This window comes from Hibiscus syriacus, unplaced genomic scaffold (genome assembly GCF_006381635.1).
Source record: "Hibiscus syriacus cultivar Baekdansim isolate YM2019G1 unplaced genomic scaffold, ASM638163v2 tig00110017_pilon, whole genome shotgun sequence".
NCBI lineage: Eukaryota > Viridiplantae > Streptophyta > Magnoliopsida > Malvales > Malvaceae > Hibiscus > Hibiscus syriacus.
The window spans coordinates 462,328-479,178 of record NW_024062565.1 but is presented as its reverse complement, the minus strand read 5'-3'; the positions used below and the strand labels follow the sequence as shown (position 1 = coordinate 479,178).

At 36.7% G+C, this 16,851-nt stretch overlaps 3 protein-coding genes and 1 pseudogene across 3 annotated transcripts; 2 read left to right on the top strand and 2 right to left on the bottom strand.

Annotated features, from left to right (window-relative positions):
- The first annotated feature begins 578 nt into the window (after nt 1-578).
- Nucleotides 579-2,504, top strand: LOC120212848 (octanoyltransferase LIP2p, chloroplastic-like). The gene is made up of 4 exons (XM_039211033.1): nt 579-785; nt 859-1,123; nt 1,232-1,382; nt 1,991-2,504. The coding sequence occupies exons 1-4, from the start codon at nt 670-672 to the stop codon at nt 2,305-2,307; spliced, it is 849 nt and encodes a 282-aa protein (XP_039066964.1). The 5' UTR covers nt 579-669; the 3' UTR covers nt 2,308-2,504.
- A 224-nt stretch (nt 2,505-2,728) lies between these two features.
- LOC120212949 lies at nt 2,729-4,949 on the bottom strand (annotated as a pseudogene).
- Nucleotides 4,950-5,738: 789 nt separating this feature from the next.
- On the bottom strand, nt 5,739-9,403 carry LOC120212847 (wall-associated receptor kinase-like 14). Its single transcript, XM_039211032.1, has 3 exons — nt 8,639-9,403; nt 7,467-7,535; nt 5,739-7,294 (listed from the first exon to the last, which is right to left on the bottom strand). The coding sequence occupies exons 1-3, from the start codon at nt 9,354-9,356 to the stop codon at nt 6,009-6,011; spliced, it is 2,073 nt and encodes a 690-aa protein (XP_039066963.1). The 5' UTR covers nt 9,357-9,403; the 3' UTR covers nt 5,739-6,008.
- Nucleotides 9,404-12,454: 3,051 nt separating this feature from the next.
- LOC120212948 (protein JINGUBANG-like) lies at nt 12,455-13,631 on the top strand. Its single transcript, XM_039211122.1, has 2 exons — nt 12,455-12,739; nt 12,825-13,631. Exons 1-2 carry the CDS (start codon nt 12,455-12,457, stop codon nt 13,629-13,631), a joined length of 1,092 nt encoding a protein of 363 aa, XP_039067053.1.
- Nucleotides 13,632-16,851: the final 3,220 nt, after the last annotated feature.

Here is a 16,851-nt window from a genome sequence, read left to right as displayed (position 1 = left end):
TTATATTAAACTAATTTTTATAAATTTGAGTAATAAAACCTTAGAGCTGAATATGTGACAGCTGTTTAAATAATGAATGATTGCTAAAACTCCAAAAGCTGTTTTAAAAAAGGTTGTGAATATAAACAGTTGCAGTCGATGAACAACAGAATCAAGACTCCCCAGATGAATTGTGATCGCCAAAAAAATTCATGTTCATGAAGAACCAAATTACAGTTTCTGGCAAAATCAGGGGACGAAAAAGACTTGACCCAAGAAAAAAATTGCTGAAATACTTATTAAGAAACGGCTCAAAAAAGCTTTGAAGCTCCATCACAAGAGATATGCCTCAGAAAATAAAAGGTCGTTTTAAGATCATCATCGCCGCTAATTCAACCCTAAAGCAATTTAACAATTGCAGGCTCACACAGATATGGCAGCCGAATTGAAGAAGCCCGAGATGGCTTTGCCTTGCCTTGCCTTGCCTGGTGGTTTTGACCATATATATCGTGGCTGAGGGGCTTTGGAGTTGGGGCTTCTCTGTTATCAATTGAAAAGACAAAAAAGCCCACAAATCAGCATGTGAAATCCCCACTTGAATAAATTGACATTAAAATCCCCGAGGAAATGGCATTTCGGTGAGAAAACCAATGTTGTTCAATCATGCTTGATTACAGAGATTCATAAGCTATGATTCTTGCACCAAACCTGTGTTTCAGAACAATCCCAACAAAACTCATAACCCTAAAGCAACAAAAGGATCCTCCTCACCAACTCAACCCAGTAATCCCAACAAAAACAAAAGCGTAAGTTGCTCTGTTTTTTTCTCAGCCATTTTCGCAAACAACTCAAGTTTTTTTTTAAACTGAAATCCGACAGGTGCGAGTCTTTTGATTTGCACAAGGAGCTTATTCCATACGGAAAGGCGTGGTCTTGGCAGAAACAAATTGTTAAACAAAAACAAGCATTGATTCAAGAGCATGAGGATTGCCCAGATTCATTAATCATTCTTCAGCATAACCCTGTTTATACAATGGGCACTGGCAGCTCGGAAAAGTTTTTGAATTTTGACATGAAGGAAACTCCTTTTGATGTTTACCGAACTGAACGCGGCGGGGAAGTTACCTACCATGGACCTGGACAGGTATAGTTTCAAAACCTACATGACTAAGAATGTGAAATTAATTTGATTTCTGGGTGATTTTCTCTTTGGACTAACTTCTTTTCTTGTATTACCTATACTGGAATGTAGCTAGTTATGTATCCTATTATTAATCTCCGGAATCACAAGATGGATCTTCATTGGTATCTTAGGACACTTGAGGAGCTGGTGATTCGTGTTCTTTCATCATCATTTTCCATTAAGGCTTCTAGGATTGAGGGTTTAACGGGTGTTTGGGTTGGTAAGATTTCTTGTCTTTTCCTTTCTTTTGATGCTTGATTTGTTTCCACTTTGAGCATGGTTAAGCTAGCCTGTTATTATAAGTTTGTCAACCATGTCTTCACAGTTCTTTCCCTTTGAAATTGAGCATTTACTGTAGCACATTGCAGGCTGAGGAAATAAGCAAAGGATTATAGATATTTTGTTGTTAAAGTGGGATGATGTTTCAAGTGGCAAGGGATAAAAATTTGCATCCCCCGTCAGACTGCATGGCTCAATGAATTTTTTTCCGTTTCGATTATTTTTTCTTGAATTATGTATCTTTTAGGCTTCCAATTGAAGTCTAAAGATAGCAAGCAATCATTATGGTTTGTTTTTCTCCATCTGTTAATTGCTATGAAATTGAGGGTCCTGGCATCATGGTGAATGGTGATTAAGTCTAGGACCATGTAGTTTTTGTGTTGTCTAGCCGCTTGGACCAGTAGTTGGTAATACAAAGATTTCGTCATTGTCTATGATAGTAGCACTTGTATCCATATTACAATGCCATTTTTCAAATCCAAATTCATTAGTTAGAAAAGAACCTTAGCCTTCTTGATTGTCTTTGATCTCTAGAAAATTTTGCTTCAGGAAATCAGAAATTGGCTGCAATTGGTGTAAGAGTATCCAAGTGGATAACATACCATGGGTTGGCACTTAATGTCACCACAGACCTAACTCCATTCAATTGGATAGTTCCATGTGGGTTACAGGATCGCCAAGTTGGAAGCGTAAAGGGGTTGCTTCAAGAATTTCAGTCATCTACACTACGCAGTGAAGCGGTTAAACCAATTTCTGATGATGATGAGTTGATTAATATCTCCTACAAGTCCTTGATTAAAGAGTTCTCTGAAGTTTTCAATCTTGAAATCCATCAAAAGGCTCTTGATTTTGGAGAGGGCCATTAACCAGATTGGAGGAGCCTGAAAGAATAGTAAATTGCCTCAATACAATAAAATGTTTTTTTTATGCTTCTCTACTCTGCAAGTCATTAACTCTATAAGATTATTTATCCAATAGAATTATAAGTCCAACTATGCAGGTTATAGAATTGAGTAATGCTAGAAAATTTCTAGTTTTCTTTTGTATGATTGCAATTCTATAAGAAAAAAGAGAGAGAACCATGAAATCATTTGGCTTTACCCTCACTTCTAAAGTCAGTAAAATTCCTGCAGGTTTTAAGTTTTGTTTATGAATGCTTCAATATAAGTTCAGATATACATGCTGAAGTAATTTAGTAGTCGTGAATAATGGCTGCAACTTTATTGAACTATGATAAAAGGATAAAATAAATCAAACAGTTTTAGAAACAAGTAAATAATACCCTCAATTTCTCCTATTATGTACTACAGATGAACATGCCTTGGGTCCTGGAGCTTCATAGATATCCAATGGATACGATTTGAAGATTCAAATTTCAAAACCAAGAACCATGGACTATATACCACCCTTGCAATCATCAATAGTTCTCTTCAACCGGTCTAGAAGGACAAAGCCGTTGGAGAAAGAAATGTCATCAACGACCAAAGGCAAACCACAGCTAGGACTTGGAAAGTTACCACCATCCCAACAGTTGCACCGCCGCACTTGAACATCTCCGGGTTTCTTAGGGAGTCTTTCATCGAGGACATGAAGTTCTGAATGAATTGAATAGCTCTGGTCAACTGATACAATCTATACACCTGCAAAATCAGATACGAAGTTGTCGGTCATCTTATACTGTCTTTAGTACGAAAATGAATCTGGCACAAAGACCAAATACCTCAAAAATGATAGGAACCCGGGGCCAACAAGATGACTGACACTTGTCAAGAATCGTCTCGAGTACATGTTGAGCAGCACAGCCTACCAGGAAAGGAGCCACCCCAACTAGGGCTTCGAAACCATAGTTTTCAGAACCGGACTGATTAATGAACCGGTCATATTATCGGTTTACTGATTTAACCGGTCGGAAGAACCGGACGACGTCATAATTATTTAAAAAATTAAATAAAAAATATCAAAAATATTTAATAAAAAATAATTTTTTATATCACAAGTCATATTCAAAGCAAGTCATAACATATATAAGTTAAAAACCATAAAATCAAGTGAAACAAAATGATTCAAATTAACTACAACATAATATTTAAGGTAAAACATATTAAATAATAAATATAATTATATAATTATAATTAAAAAATAAATTTGGGGTTAAAAAATCATAACAAAATGATATTGTTTGGTTTAATTTTTTTTTTAAAAACAATCCCACATGACTAAGAAACATAGAAGAGCATCCCAAAAGTCTAAAGAGTAAAAATATGAGAACAAAACAATCTCACATTGCTAAGAAACATAGAAGCGCATCACAACTAACTTCTATAAATAATAGAGGTAATTTGGCATTCAAAATCATGGAACCTTTTGGTGAGCATTGAGTGAACTATTCTTTCACTTCAATCAAGCTCGAATTTTAGGCTTCAATCGAGCTTCTAATTTTTTTTTGAGTTCACGCCTTTTTGAGTTCAAGTTTCAATATTATATTTTAAGTTTGAGTTGAACTTGATAATTTTTAGCTTGTGAGTTTGAGTTGAGTTGAGCTTACTTTTAAAGTTTTCAAGTTCGAGTCGAGCTCAGCAATACTCGAGTTCGACTTGGCTCGTTTAACAAACGACGTTGTTTGGTTTAATTTTTTTTAAAAAAAAAAAATCCTGGTTTTCCTCGGTTTTTTTCGGTTTGAATCGGTCCGGTTCGAACGGTTCAACGGTTCTTGCCGGTTCACTAATAACGGTTCAACCGGTTTAGATTGAATCGGACTAAGTAACGGTTCTCGGTTGAACCTGCCGATCCGGTCCGGTTTTCAAAACAGAGTTCGAAACCGAACACTGGCCAAGTTACAAAGGCTGCAACAAGAGGAGTAACTACCTTTAAACCCGTTGCGACGAGATAGGATGATAGGTAACCCCTGAGTCCTGTAATTAGACCCCACCTCTTGGGACTGAATTGCAGATAGGGGGCCTTTGAACATAATCAGTCACCAGAAAGAACACGCCAAGGCCAATATAGAATAGCACTTCAAAGGAAAACGAGGACACAATTTCTGAACAATATAGTCGTGCAAAATAATTACATTTGTTCTTTATTGTTACACACACACCGCAGTACCACTAATGAAATTTGTCTCCATGTTTATGTAAAAACGGAGTAAGGAAAAGATAAAGTTGAATCAGAGTACTAACGAGTGTTTCGTCCTTGAAAAATGCCTCAATTGCATAGCTGAAGAACTCTGGAAGGATCAATGAAGAAATCAATGCAATGGGTCCCAAAACCCAGAGGAAGGATCCTTTTCCTTCTTGTAAAGGAGCCGACTTCAATGTGCTCTCTTCCACTAGCTGGTGAGAATGAGATAGCCCATGAAAGGAAACATACCCGATTTACCATGAAACGGTTCCACCCCACCAAATTTACTAACAGTCACACCAGATTTTTCCCTCTCAGTTCCAGTATGGTTCAAACAATAGTTTTGATCAGACCCAGAAGCACACGCTATTATTCCCCATCTGCTCATTCTCCACAACCTTAAATACCCTGAATTATTTTTATCAAAAGAAAGGTTCTTTTAGTTCTAACAAATAAGGGACAAACGTTAAACACTAAGAAGTCCGAAAAAAAGAGGCATAAGATGTACACTTAGACGCATCTCCCAGCCCGACATTTCCTCTTCTTCTTATGATGTTGCTTACAGGAGCCTTTAGATTTTGATCATTGGAGATGAGAGTGAGTTTCCGACTCTGATAAAATTAATGAAAGAACATAAATGGGATGGCGAGGTTTAACGTTATGAAAGTAACAAACTTGATCGGAAATTAGGATAGATTTACTTACGGGTTGATAAGAGAATCGATGACTGAACTTTGGGACACGAAATCCAAAGCAAACCGATTGAAGTTCCATCTTTTATGGTTTTAGTAGCAGCGTCGATTGAAATTGCTGGTCTCAGTCACCACTCAAATCCCAAGCTCTCCCATAGGTACGAGTACGACTGCGAGTTGGTTTTCAGTTTCTAGGTAATTAAAAAGCTTCCCGCCGCAAAGTTGGCCAGCCGTTGGACACTTTCCATGGGCAAACGTAACAATCTGAGCCCTCCATTAGGCATTAATTAATTTTTATGGATTTATTTGTAACAATCTAGGCCTTCCCCCAATATTAAATCAAACAAGGAAAAGGCTTCGAGGAATGCATACATGTCGAGCTAATTATAGAAAAGTAAACCTTTTGGCGAGAGAATAACGGATTGTTTATTATATAGCTATTGTGTTGATGAAGTACTTGAGATAACCCTATTATATACTGTAATACAATAAAATATGTGCATGTTTCTTGTAGCTATGCTCTTTTTATCCGTCACTCGATTCTCGTGTCCACAAGCTCGAACAACATTTTTATGATACATTCAGCGAGAGAAAGACAACCAAGAGAGAAGTTTCAGCAGTGTCTACAGACATATACATACACTAGGGACTCTTGCAAACAATGCAGAGGGACAAAACTTTGGTACTGCATTGATGGAACTAAGTATTAACAGGCTTAAGCTGACGTTGAAATCCGAAGAAAGAGTGACTTATGGTTAATGGGTTACATTATTCAGCAAACTGCTCGTTGAAGGCGAGCTTTGTTCACTCAACCATGAGTCCTTGGTTGATACAGGAGAATTATCCTTCAGTTTTTCGATCAAGTTCATACAACCAACGCTGCTCATCTCAAGCATGAATAGGCCTCTATTTTCCGGTCCATCCTTGTTATTTACAGCCATGCTAAGTGGCTGCTCACTTAGATTGGATGAGGAGGAGCAAGGAGATACTTCTGATGAAGTTGCACATGTGATTTCTTCTGTAGGAGCACATCTACTTGGTCTGATTTGTTCCAATTCCAATGCTACTTCCATCATTGTTGGTCTCATGTCCCTCTGGAATGATAAGCATCTAAAAGCCAGCTCTGCCACCTTGTGGATTGAAGATAACGTCCAAGAATCACTATTTGGCTCTAGGAATGGGTCTATGATCTCATCTAAACGACCATTGCCGATTCTGTCAGTGGCAACAGAAGACAAATTAACTTCATTTGGAGGCCTAGAAAAGTCCACCACTTTTTTTGCTGTTATGATCTCGATGAGAACTACCCCAAAACTATAAACATCGCTTTTGTCTGAAAGATGGAAGTTCTGATGGTACTGAGGATCAAGATAACCTGGTGTTCCTTGAGGGGCTGTTGAGATGTGTGATATTTCGGTAACTCCAAGTCTAGAAAGACCAAAATCTGCTAATTTGGACCTGAAATTGTAATCTAGGAGAATGTTGCTTGACTTGATGTCTCTGTGGTATATTGGGGGATCTATAACCGAGTGCAGATGAGCAATGGCTTGTGCAGTTTCAGCAGCAATCGTGAGGCGAACCGGCCAGGGAAGTCCATCACCCCTCTCTCTTTGTAAATGCTGGTATAATGTTCCATTGGGCATAAACTCGTACACAAGTATTTGTTCACCATTTTCTATGGAGCATCCCAAGAGGCGCACTAGATTTTGGTGACTGACAGATGAAATTAGCTTGATCTCATTCATGACTTGTTCAATGCAATCAGTGTCTCTATGCTTGATCCTTTTAATAGCAACCCATGAATTGTTATGGAGTTTCCCTGCATACACTGTTCCAAAGGCCCCAGTTCCAAGCCTTTGTTTCTCTGAGAAACCATTTGTAGCTTTCTCTATTGCTTTGTATGTATAAATGGGGATGCTGATGTCTGAAGCTTCCAATAGGAAGCGTTTCGTGCTATGTCGGTCTTTTGACTCGGATTGTCTCTTCATAAAGCAGCATACTAGCACTGCACAGATCATCAAAAATGCTCCAAGTGCAATGCCTGAGAAAAAAATGAACACCAACATCAGTACTGCATGTCCAGGAGGAAACAAAACAATTCCAATTTGTATTCATTGTATGAGAAACATCAAGTCATCTTCAGTGGAATGCCTAAATTCCAATCATATCATATGGCAATAAAATAAGAATGTCTGATGTTGAATTATGATTACCTCCAATCCGAAGAGCCAGTCCAATCTTTCCTCCACATTTTCCTGAAATGTATCTTGCAGTGTTGCAATCTGAAGTTTGCAGTTCATAGATAAATGCATAATTTTAAACAGACGACATTCTAATATAAAGAAAACTTTCAGGAACATCTTGATTAGTAATCAACTCCAACAACGACCATAGTATTTTGCAAAATCAACCAAAGCAGCTTGGTTTAATAAAATCATCTGCAATTATGCTGAGATTCTACGTTGATTACTATCATTACAAATCCATCAGTATTTTTTCTTTCTCCACTAATGCGTCTAATTAATCATATCTGCATACAAATTTTACCTATTCTCGATGTATGAATTCGACCATTGTAGGGGTATAATGCTTAATGACTTCCTTTTCACCGGAAAGAGATAAGCTCTAATCTTGGCACTATCAAAAGCCTACAGCCACCTAATACCATTGGATTCCAGGGCTGTTGCTTTCTCCATCTATCTTTTTCCTGGCTTGTACATGAATTACATATACGATCATTAGCTTTTTACTAATATGATTTGATTGTTGTCTCGTTTCTAGCTTCCCAGATATGTCAAAGGGTCTAACACAGTGGGGTTTGCTGCAATAACTAAAAAGTTTACCATGGGGTCCCTCAATGTAGGTGTAACTACCCATTTCAGGTAAATCGCTAACCTCTTACTACCACAACCTGAGGTTTTCATCGGACATAAGAAAATCAGGAAAGATCGATCGATCTCGCTGTATGTGCATATATGATGAAAGAAAATTTGGTTCTTTTCGAAATTAATGATTACCGGAGATGAAAATAAAATTCTATATCAGCTTGTGCTTATAAAATTTGAGGGAACGATGTTGACAATAATGTTTTGCCATCGTAACTGTTGACGTGAATCTACTTCTGTGGCTGCTCTTCTGCTTTAGACCTTCTCTTTGCAACAACGTTTAGCACTTTAAAATATCTCTAAAAGCTGAAAAAGCTGCTGAAGTACATCATTTGATTATTCTCATTGTTTGCCAAAGACTTCTATTTTGGCATTAGCAAAGGTGTTTTTTAATGCAAAGTTTGAATGCAGCATCAAAATAAATAAATAAATAAAATCAAGCTGGATAATAATATTAAAGTAAAATTTCAAAGAAATTCGGGATGAAAGAAAGAACTGACCTTTCCGGCAACCATGGCCGGCGAGATATCCATCGCCGATGAACCCGTTTTTGCACCTGCAGCGGAATCCCGGACGCCCATTTAACGGAGGAACAATTTCATCACAGAAGGCATTTCCAGAACAATAATCCGGGCACCGTCCTTGAAGCCACCACCCTAGTTCAACCACCTGGACCTCCAGGACACCAGATTCATCGAAAGATTCAGCTGATATGGACGAAAGAAAGGACTTGCAATTGGTTCGAGTCACCTTATCGTAATCAACGAAACCATTATTAGTTTTGTTCTCTGAATAGCAACTTATACTGCTGTCATTCGAAGAGCAACCGATGGCCTCAAAATGAGTGTAAACGGTCGTTGTTGGAATCATGCATGGCTTCGGCAAGCTGCAGTTTTGCAACAGAATTGCGTTCCTGGATGATGGGGCATAACCGGGGCCATAGAGACGATGAAGAGCTTCAAGCGGACGGTCGCAAGTGGCTTCTACACTTATCTTTATACGATCAGCGTTTATTGTCAAGATCGGAAAACCGGCAATCAGCTGCTGGTTATTTGAGCTGCAATTTAGAGGGATTTGACAGTCGGCAGAGAATCCAAATGGGAAAGGGACAGACTTGTCACCACATGATCGATCACAATACTTGGATGATCGAGTTGTGATGATTGATGAAAGCAGAAAGATCGATATGAACAATAGGATGGGCTGTTTGACAATCATGCTTTTGCAGGTAACAAACCGGTAAGCCGAAAAGAAAGAATTTTTGTTTATGATCGATCAAACAGATTTAAAATGAGAAAAAAAAAACACGAATTTCTCTTTTTCTTCTCTCGGATGTCACGAACTCACCCTTGAAAGAAAGGCTTGATTGAATGATACAAGGAATTTAACGTAGTTTGTTGAGAGATTGAAAGTCGGTGTGATAATTTTGCAGCAGTGATCGACAGTTTTGACTGCAAAAGAAACACTTGCAACAGTGATTAACGAATCTTGTATTTATTTGTCCCAGTTCGAATTCCATGAGGTAAACCCAACTTTTAAATCATTCTATTGACCAGAGATCCCTTGAATTGGCAGGAGGCTGGAGAATGAGACCTGCAGATGTTTTCTTTTTTGGGCCCTTTTGACGTTGTAGATAAACTACATTCGGTGATATATATGATATAATATTATAATCAATGAAATATTTAAGGATGAACTATATTAATGGTAACTGAATTTTTAGAATGTATGCGTTTTGGTCATCAAATTTAGATCAGTCAATATGACATCTTTGATTCAGTTTTTAACTGAGTCGAATTGAGATGTTACATTAAACTCTTATTATGCTTTCATTTTAATCATTGTTGTTAACGTTTGTTGAATCGGCATTAACAACGGCTGAGTTAGCATATCCATGTCATTTTATTAATGTCGATATCTTATTGGGATATTAATTCATTAACGACCGCGACCAAAATGAGGGTACGATAAGAGTTTTAGTGACTCTAATATAAATTTTAAAAGTTTAGTGACTAAATATTAGTGGCATAGAAGTTTAGTGATTATTAAAGTAGTTTATCCTGTTTTATAAAAGAAAATGGGTTGTCATGCAGTTTTATAGTTTATTTTGACATGGGAATGATATCATAAATACCTACAACAGTCCAAATGCAGGATCATGTTCCCCATTGTCAACAACATTAAGGACGATACATTTAGATACAGTCGTCGGGTTGGATTGGTCTTGTGGACCATTCAACATAACAATTATCTTTATTGATCACACCTTAGCCTAGGGGCCCCAACTTGCAGTACCACACACGGCAAATCAATGCATCATTTCTGAACTTTATGGTGATCTTTTTGTAAAAAAATTAGAACTTGTATGCAGAATTATTCAATACTTTCTCAGGAACATGTATGATCAAATTCAAATTTTCAGCTTTGAATACCAATGATTTGGCAAAGTCAATAATATGCAGAATTTAATAGGTTACTAGTTACCAACAACCAGTTGATCTAGTGAGATAAGACATTAGATCCCTTAAACAAGGTCCGAAGTTGGAATTCTGATGTTTATGAATAAAATAAATTAGATTGGGAGGGTTATCTCGAATCTGGATTAATCGATTTTATTTCATTTTATAATATATTGTAGCAGCCTTGCCTGCATTGGATCTTTCAAAGTAAATAATGAGGATAATCATTGCGGTTGGGCAACACTTTGTGGGTCTTCTGCAACCTGCTTGACTTTCATCTCTCCAACTTGTCATCACTTATTATTAATTAACCAGACCCTGCTTGATTTTCTTCTATTTTTTTGAACATGTTTGATCTGAAGCCTGAAATTTCGGGACTTGAGGTATCAGCTCATGATTGTTGTTTTTTTTTTTTACAAAACATTGTACTTTATTGAAATAACAAAAAAAAAATCAAATACTACACACCTAAACTTCCAAACAATCTTGAGAACTTCAGTATTAAATCTATAGATTGATTAATTCGAATCGGATATTATAAAATTAAACATAATCCTTTCAATCAAATTTACTTCATTCATAATTATCAATATTTAAATCTTTAACCTTGTTAAGCGATTTAGAGGACGCTTATGGATCTCATTTTGGGCTATTCCATATTTTATGGGTTGCAATTAGTTGACGTAATATGTATTTGATGGGTTGCAGCTAGGGGTGGGAATAGGTCAGGCCAGACCAGGTTTTAATAAGCCTGGGCCTGGCCTGTGGCCTGTCAATGGCTTTTATTTAGGCCTGGCCTGGGCCTGTTTAAAAGCCTGGCCTGTTTAAAAGCATGTTTAAAAGTCGGTTTAACAATAAACATTTAATATTTTCAGTTTAGTCAATAATTTTAGAGTAAAATCCCTATTAAGTCACTCTAACTTAGTATATTTTGCAAAGTAGTCACTCTAAATAGGCCGACCTATCAGGCTTATAAGGCTTTTTAATATACCTAAGCCTGGCCTGTTTAGTTAAATAGGCTTTTAAAAAGGCCTGAGCCTGGCCTGTTTAGTTAAATAGACCAGGCCATGCCAGACTTTATACAGGCCAGGCTCAGACCCCTGGAGGCTGGCCTGGCCTATTCCCACTCCTAATTGCAGCTCGTTACCTCATGAAGCTTAATCTTCTCACAATTTTATATATCTTAGAATTTTTTTATTTAAAAATAGTAATAAAATTTTATATAAAAAATATTCAAAATAATTAACATTATATTAATACCACTACATTTAAATTTCAATCCCTAAAGTAATTGACGTTACAATTTAAATGTTCAATTCACTTGACGATGGGATCCGTACAAAACCAAGTGGGATTTTTCCCTTTTATTTTTTATTGGTTTTTCCCTTGTAACTTTTCTCTGTCATTTTAGGTAAAAAGTTGTTTTTACAGCAAATTAGTTAAATCCTAATTTTAGACACAATTCTTTATCAGAAATTTCCAAATTTTAATTAAAAAAATAAGTTATCCGATTAAATGAATATTTCGCATAAGAAATAGTACGTTAAATCCATAAAACTACCAAGCACGTCGCTATAAGGCAACCGAACCCGGATTCCCTGGACCATGTCTATATACTCGGTCAAACACTAGTCCAGATTCTGATAGCCCCAATCCCGCTGTACCGTTCCTCCCCCCACTTGGGTAATTGCAAATAAATGCATGGTCCCGATGAGAATGCAATCGATTGTGATTTTGGTTCTAAGGTTTTGTCTGGACTAATCTGTTTTCGTGTTTAAACAATATTGATATCCTCTTAGATCTCTTCCACGCATTTTCTTCGTTCTTCTTTCTATATTTTATTATAGTTTGGGCACAATGTATGCAGAGGCTGATAGATTTCTGAGATCCGAGTATGGAAACATTATGCATTCGGATCCCAACATGTCCATCACTGCTTCTGGGAGTGAAGATGATTTGTACATACGTTATAGCAGCGCTTCCACTTCCGGCCCTGCCCTTTTTGAATCCCATAGGACGAGCCTTGAAGGCTCACCCTTGGCCATGTCACCCTGGAACCGAACCGCTTCTTTCATGAAACCTTCAGCTCTCTCTTCCGAGAACGGCAGCGTTCCGGCTACAGCCTCATCGGCTCGCTTACACGTGAAGAGGGTCATATTTATTCTTTGGCTTCCACAGAGGATCTTCTTTACACCGGCTCCGATAGTAAGAAATTCGTGTGTGGAAGAACTTGAAGGAATTCACGGGGTTTAAATCAAACAGCGGGTTGGTTAAGGCCATTGTGATATCCGGGCAAAAGATTTTTACTGGTCATCAAGATGGGAAGATTCGTATTTGGACAATCTCCCCTAAGGACCCCAGCATTTACAAACGAACTGGAACTTTGCCAACTCTCAAAGATGTCCTTAAAAGTTCCATTAAACCCAGAAATTACGTGGAAGTGAAGCATAAGCGGTCTTTATGGATAAAACATTCGGATGCGGTGTCGTGTTTGAGCTTGAATCATGAACAAGGTCTTCTTTATTATGCTTCATGGGATGGGACATTCAAAGTTTGGAGGATTTCTGATTCCAAATGCCTTGAATCGATTCGGGCACACGACGACGCCGTTAACTCCGTGGTTTCGACCTTGAGTGAAATGGTTTTCACCGGCTCCGCAGATGGAACCGTTAAAGTGTGGAAAAGGGAACAACACCGGAAAGGAGCAAAGCATATGTTGGCCCAAACTCTTTTAAAACAAGGCTGTGCTGTTACGGCGTTGGTAATCAACACCAAGGGTTCGGTATTGTACTGTGGCTCCAGTGACGGCGTAGTCAATTTCTGGGAAGTTGAGAAGCAACTAGCCCACTGCGGGGTCCTTAATGGGCACAAGCAGGCGGTTCTTTGCCTCGCTGCGACTGAGAATCTGGTCTTTAGCGGATCTGCTGATAAGACTATACGTGTTTGGCGGAAGGACGGCAACATCCATACCCTTCTGCGTGCTGACGGGGCAAATGGGGCCGGTGAAGTGCTTGGCCGTGGAAAAGGATCATGAATCGGTGAGTGAGCCTTGATAATTCGGTGAAGGTATGGAACGTGGCGGAGTATGCCCAGTTAACAGCGGGGCACCACAAGAACAATCATCAACAGCAGACGACTTTCGACTACGATACGGATTATAACCCATTCGCATCTGATGTGAGCCCCTTTTCCGGTCAGCATAGACAACACTGATTAACACTGCGTATGCTTATAATAAAAATTATTTTCTTTTTTTTCTAAATATTTTCTACACTACCATATTGTATCGAAGTTTCATAGCAAAAGACCACTCAAATAAAACCTAATATGGCAGGTAAAGTTCAATAATCTGCCGGTCTTAGCCACATTGTAGCTTGTAAATATTATAGTAATCCTTTTGTAGAAGGGGTTAAATCTAACATTCTAAAGCTTGACTTACTGTCATTCAGGTTCAGTTAATAGCAACAAAGTGAAGAAATGAAACAAGACAACAACACTCGTATATAGATAAAACCATCTTTAAATTTCTAAAATTTTGCTTGCAAATAGATGCTCGTGTCAATAATTCAGATGTTCAAAGCTAAACAGATATTATGGAAAGAATTTGGAAAGAAATGGATAGACATCAATTCTTCAAGCTGCTAAGTAAACCAATTATGGGCAAACATAGCTTACCATTTTGCATTATCGCTTGGCGCGACAAATATCAAAAGCCCTTGCAAAGCACCGTGGATAATGAGGGTTTAATATTACATATTTTTTATTATTATTTATTACTAATTTATCGTTTGGATATTATTGATTTATCTTTATTTTGAGTTTATTTTGGATAGGAGCTTCATTGAATTAATTAACTTAAAAACTAATAGATTTCGACAGTCCATTCAGCATCTTATAGAAGACAAGCAGAACTTCCGTGAACATTTAATTTGGAATTTATTTGGGACAATGTTATCCAGAAGATGAAGAAGAATTCAACCATAAGACTTAAATATTTATCTTTTATGATAAACATTTTAATTTAAAATTTTAAGTTTGATTATTCTATTTAAGAATTAGATATTTTATTAGAACTCTTATTAAGATTTTTAGTTTGATTATTTTAGGGATTAATTATTTTATTTTCTTAGAACTCTCGGGTTATAAATACCCCTTAGATTCAACTGTTGAAACTCCTATTGGAATTTATTTTCCTTGGTTATTTATTGAAGTTCTACTTTTCTTTCATCTACGTAGAATTGAATCTTTCATTATTTTCTTTTCACAATGCTAAGCATGATCAAATTCATGTTTGGCTAAACTTCTACTTAGCCAAAGGTTTTTGCGAAACTCAATTCCATCGGTGAGAATTGAATCTTGATTTTCATACCTTTAGATCGTATTCTTGATTCTCTAGAAATTGGGAGTGGTAATCGATCATTCTCTTAAAAGTTATTACAAATTCAACTCAAAAAGTGTAATTTGATTTGAAGATTGTTTTTCTTGAAGTTTGGAAGTTAGATCGGTTGGTTGTAATTCGACTTCATGTGAACAAATTTAGCAGCAGTCCATTAAGGGGAATCAAGATCGAGTTTGATTCTCGGTGATATGCTATAAGTCAAGTCGGGTTTTGCCAGAATTTAAAGTTATTTTTTTTGATCTAATGGTGATAGACTTGGCTAGACCAACAAAGATCAGATTTCGGAGATAGACTTAGAAATTTTGATTAACCGGAGAGAAGAGTTAGCTGTAGGAATTTGATCCTATTGACTATAACCGACATACATTACGAAAGAAAAATTTATTTTGATGATCGATCGAAATTGGGACTAAGCAAAACCTGAGGCTATATCATCTTTATTGAATTCTTTTACTTTATTTATTTTCTCATTATTATATTTTTTCAGTATTTATTTTTTATTTATTTATTTTCATTAATTTTAAATCCCTTTTTATTTTTATTTTGTAGTTGATTCAATCCGAGAAACAACATTATCAAACTTTCTTACTCTCTGTGGATCGAAGCACTAGCCCGAAGAATATGCGCATGTACACTACGAGAAATGCGATTACAACAACACAAATCACAACAATCCGAACTTAATCCGGAGATACCCTTTGACGCAGAAACCTTCTCTAACGCTAAAGAAGACTTCAAATAATCAATTCCAATGGATCAACAAACAATCCGAGAATTAGCTACGATACCTGCCAAACCAACACCGTTATGCATTGCATTCCCTCAAAGAGAAACATCGTTTGAACTCAAGATAGAGTTAATTCATCTTTTCCCTACCTTCCATGGATTACCAAGTGAAAATCCACATAAGCATCTCACCGAATTTCACATGGTTTACTCCACCATGAAACCACAAGGAGTATCTGAGGATCATATTAAACTTCGTGCTTTCCCTTTTCCTTAGCCGATTTGACTAAGGATTGGTTATTTTATTTACCACCAAATTCTATTAGTATGTGGACAGATATGACTCAACTTTTTCTTGACAGATTCTTTCTTGCGACGAAAGCAAGTCAATTAAGGGGAAACATCTTAGGAGTTCGTTAGAAATATAACTAGTCACTATATGATTACTATATTTTTATTCAGTATTTATTTTATTCATTTATTTTCATTAATTTTAAATTCCTTTTTATTTTCTTGCAGTTTATTCAATCAAAGAAACAATATTATCAAATTTTTTTAGTCTATATGGATCGACTCTATTTCTCTATATTTGTTTATTTGAGAATTAAAAATTATAATTATTTGACAATTACGACGTTTGTCAGTAGCGATCTTCAAAAGACAAAGATGAATTACTCAAGTCATCTTATGCAATTTGCATCAACAGGGCATTTGATGGCATTTTTAACTTTTCCATCAGTTCCTATGCAACAAAATGCATGGATCATTATGACAGATATCACGAAGAACCAAAATGAATGAATAAGCTGCAAGCTACTCTAATGTATAGCAGGTTAATAGAAAGTAACGTATTGTCATTCCTTGCACATTGAAATATATGTCATCAAAACATTATTTAAGTTTATTTTCAAGACATTGTTGACTCAATTGATTCCATTCAAACTATGCATCGCTATATAATAAATAAATTGGCAATAAAGCAAAAACCTTTATTTTAAACTGACGCTGCCTAAGCTCTGAGGGAAAAAGACTTTCCTTAAGTTTCCTGGATCAGAATGTACTGATTCATAGAAAATAATAGGAATAACGATTTTTTCCTCTTGATAGTTGAAACGTTAGGAATAATGAA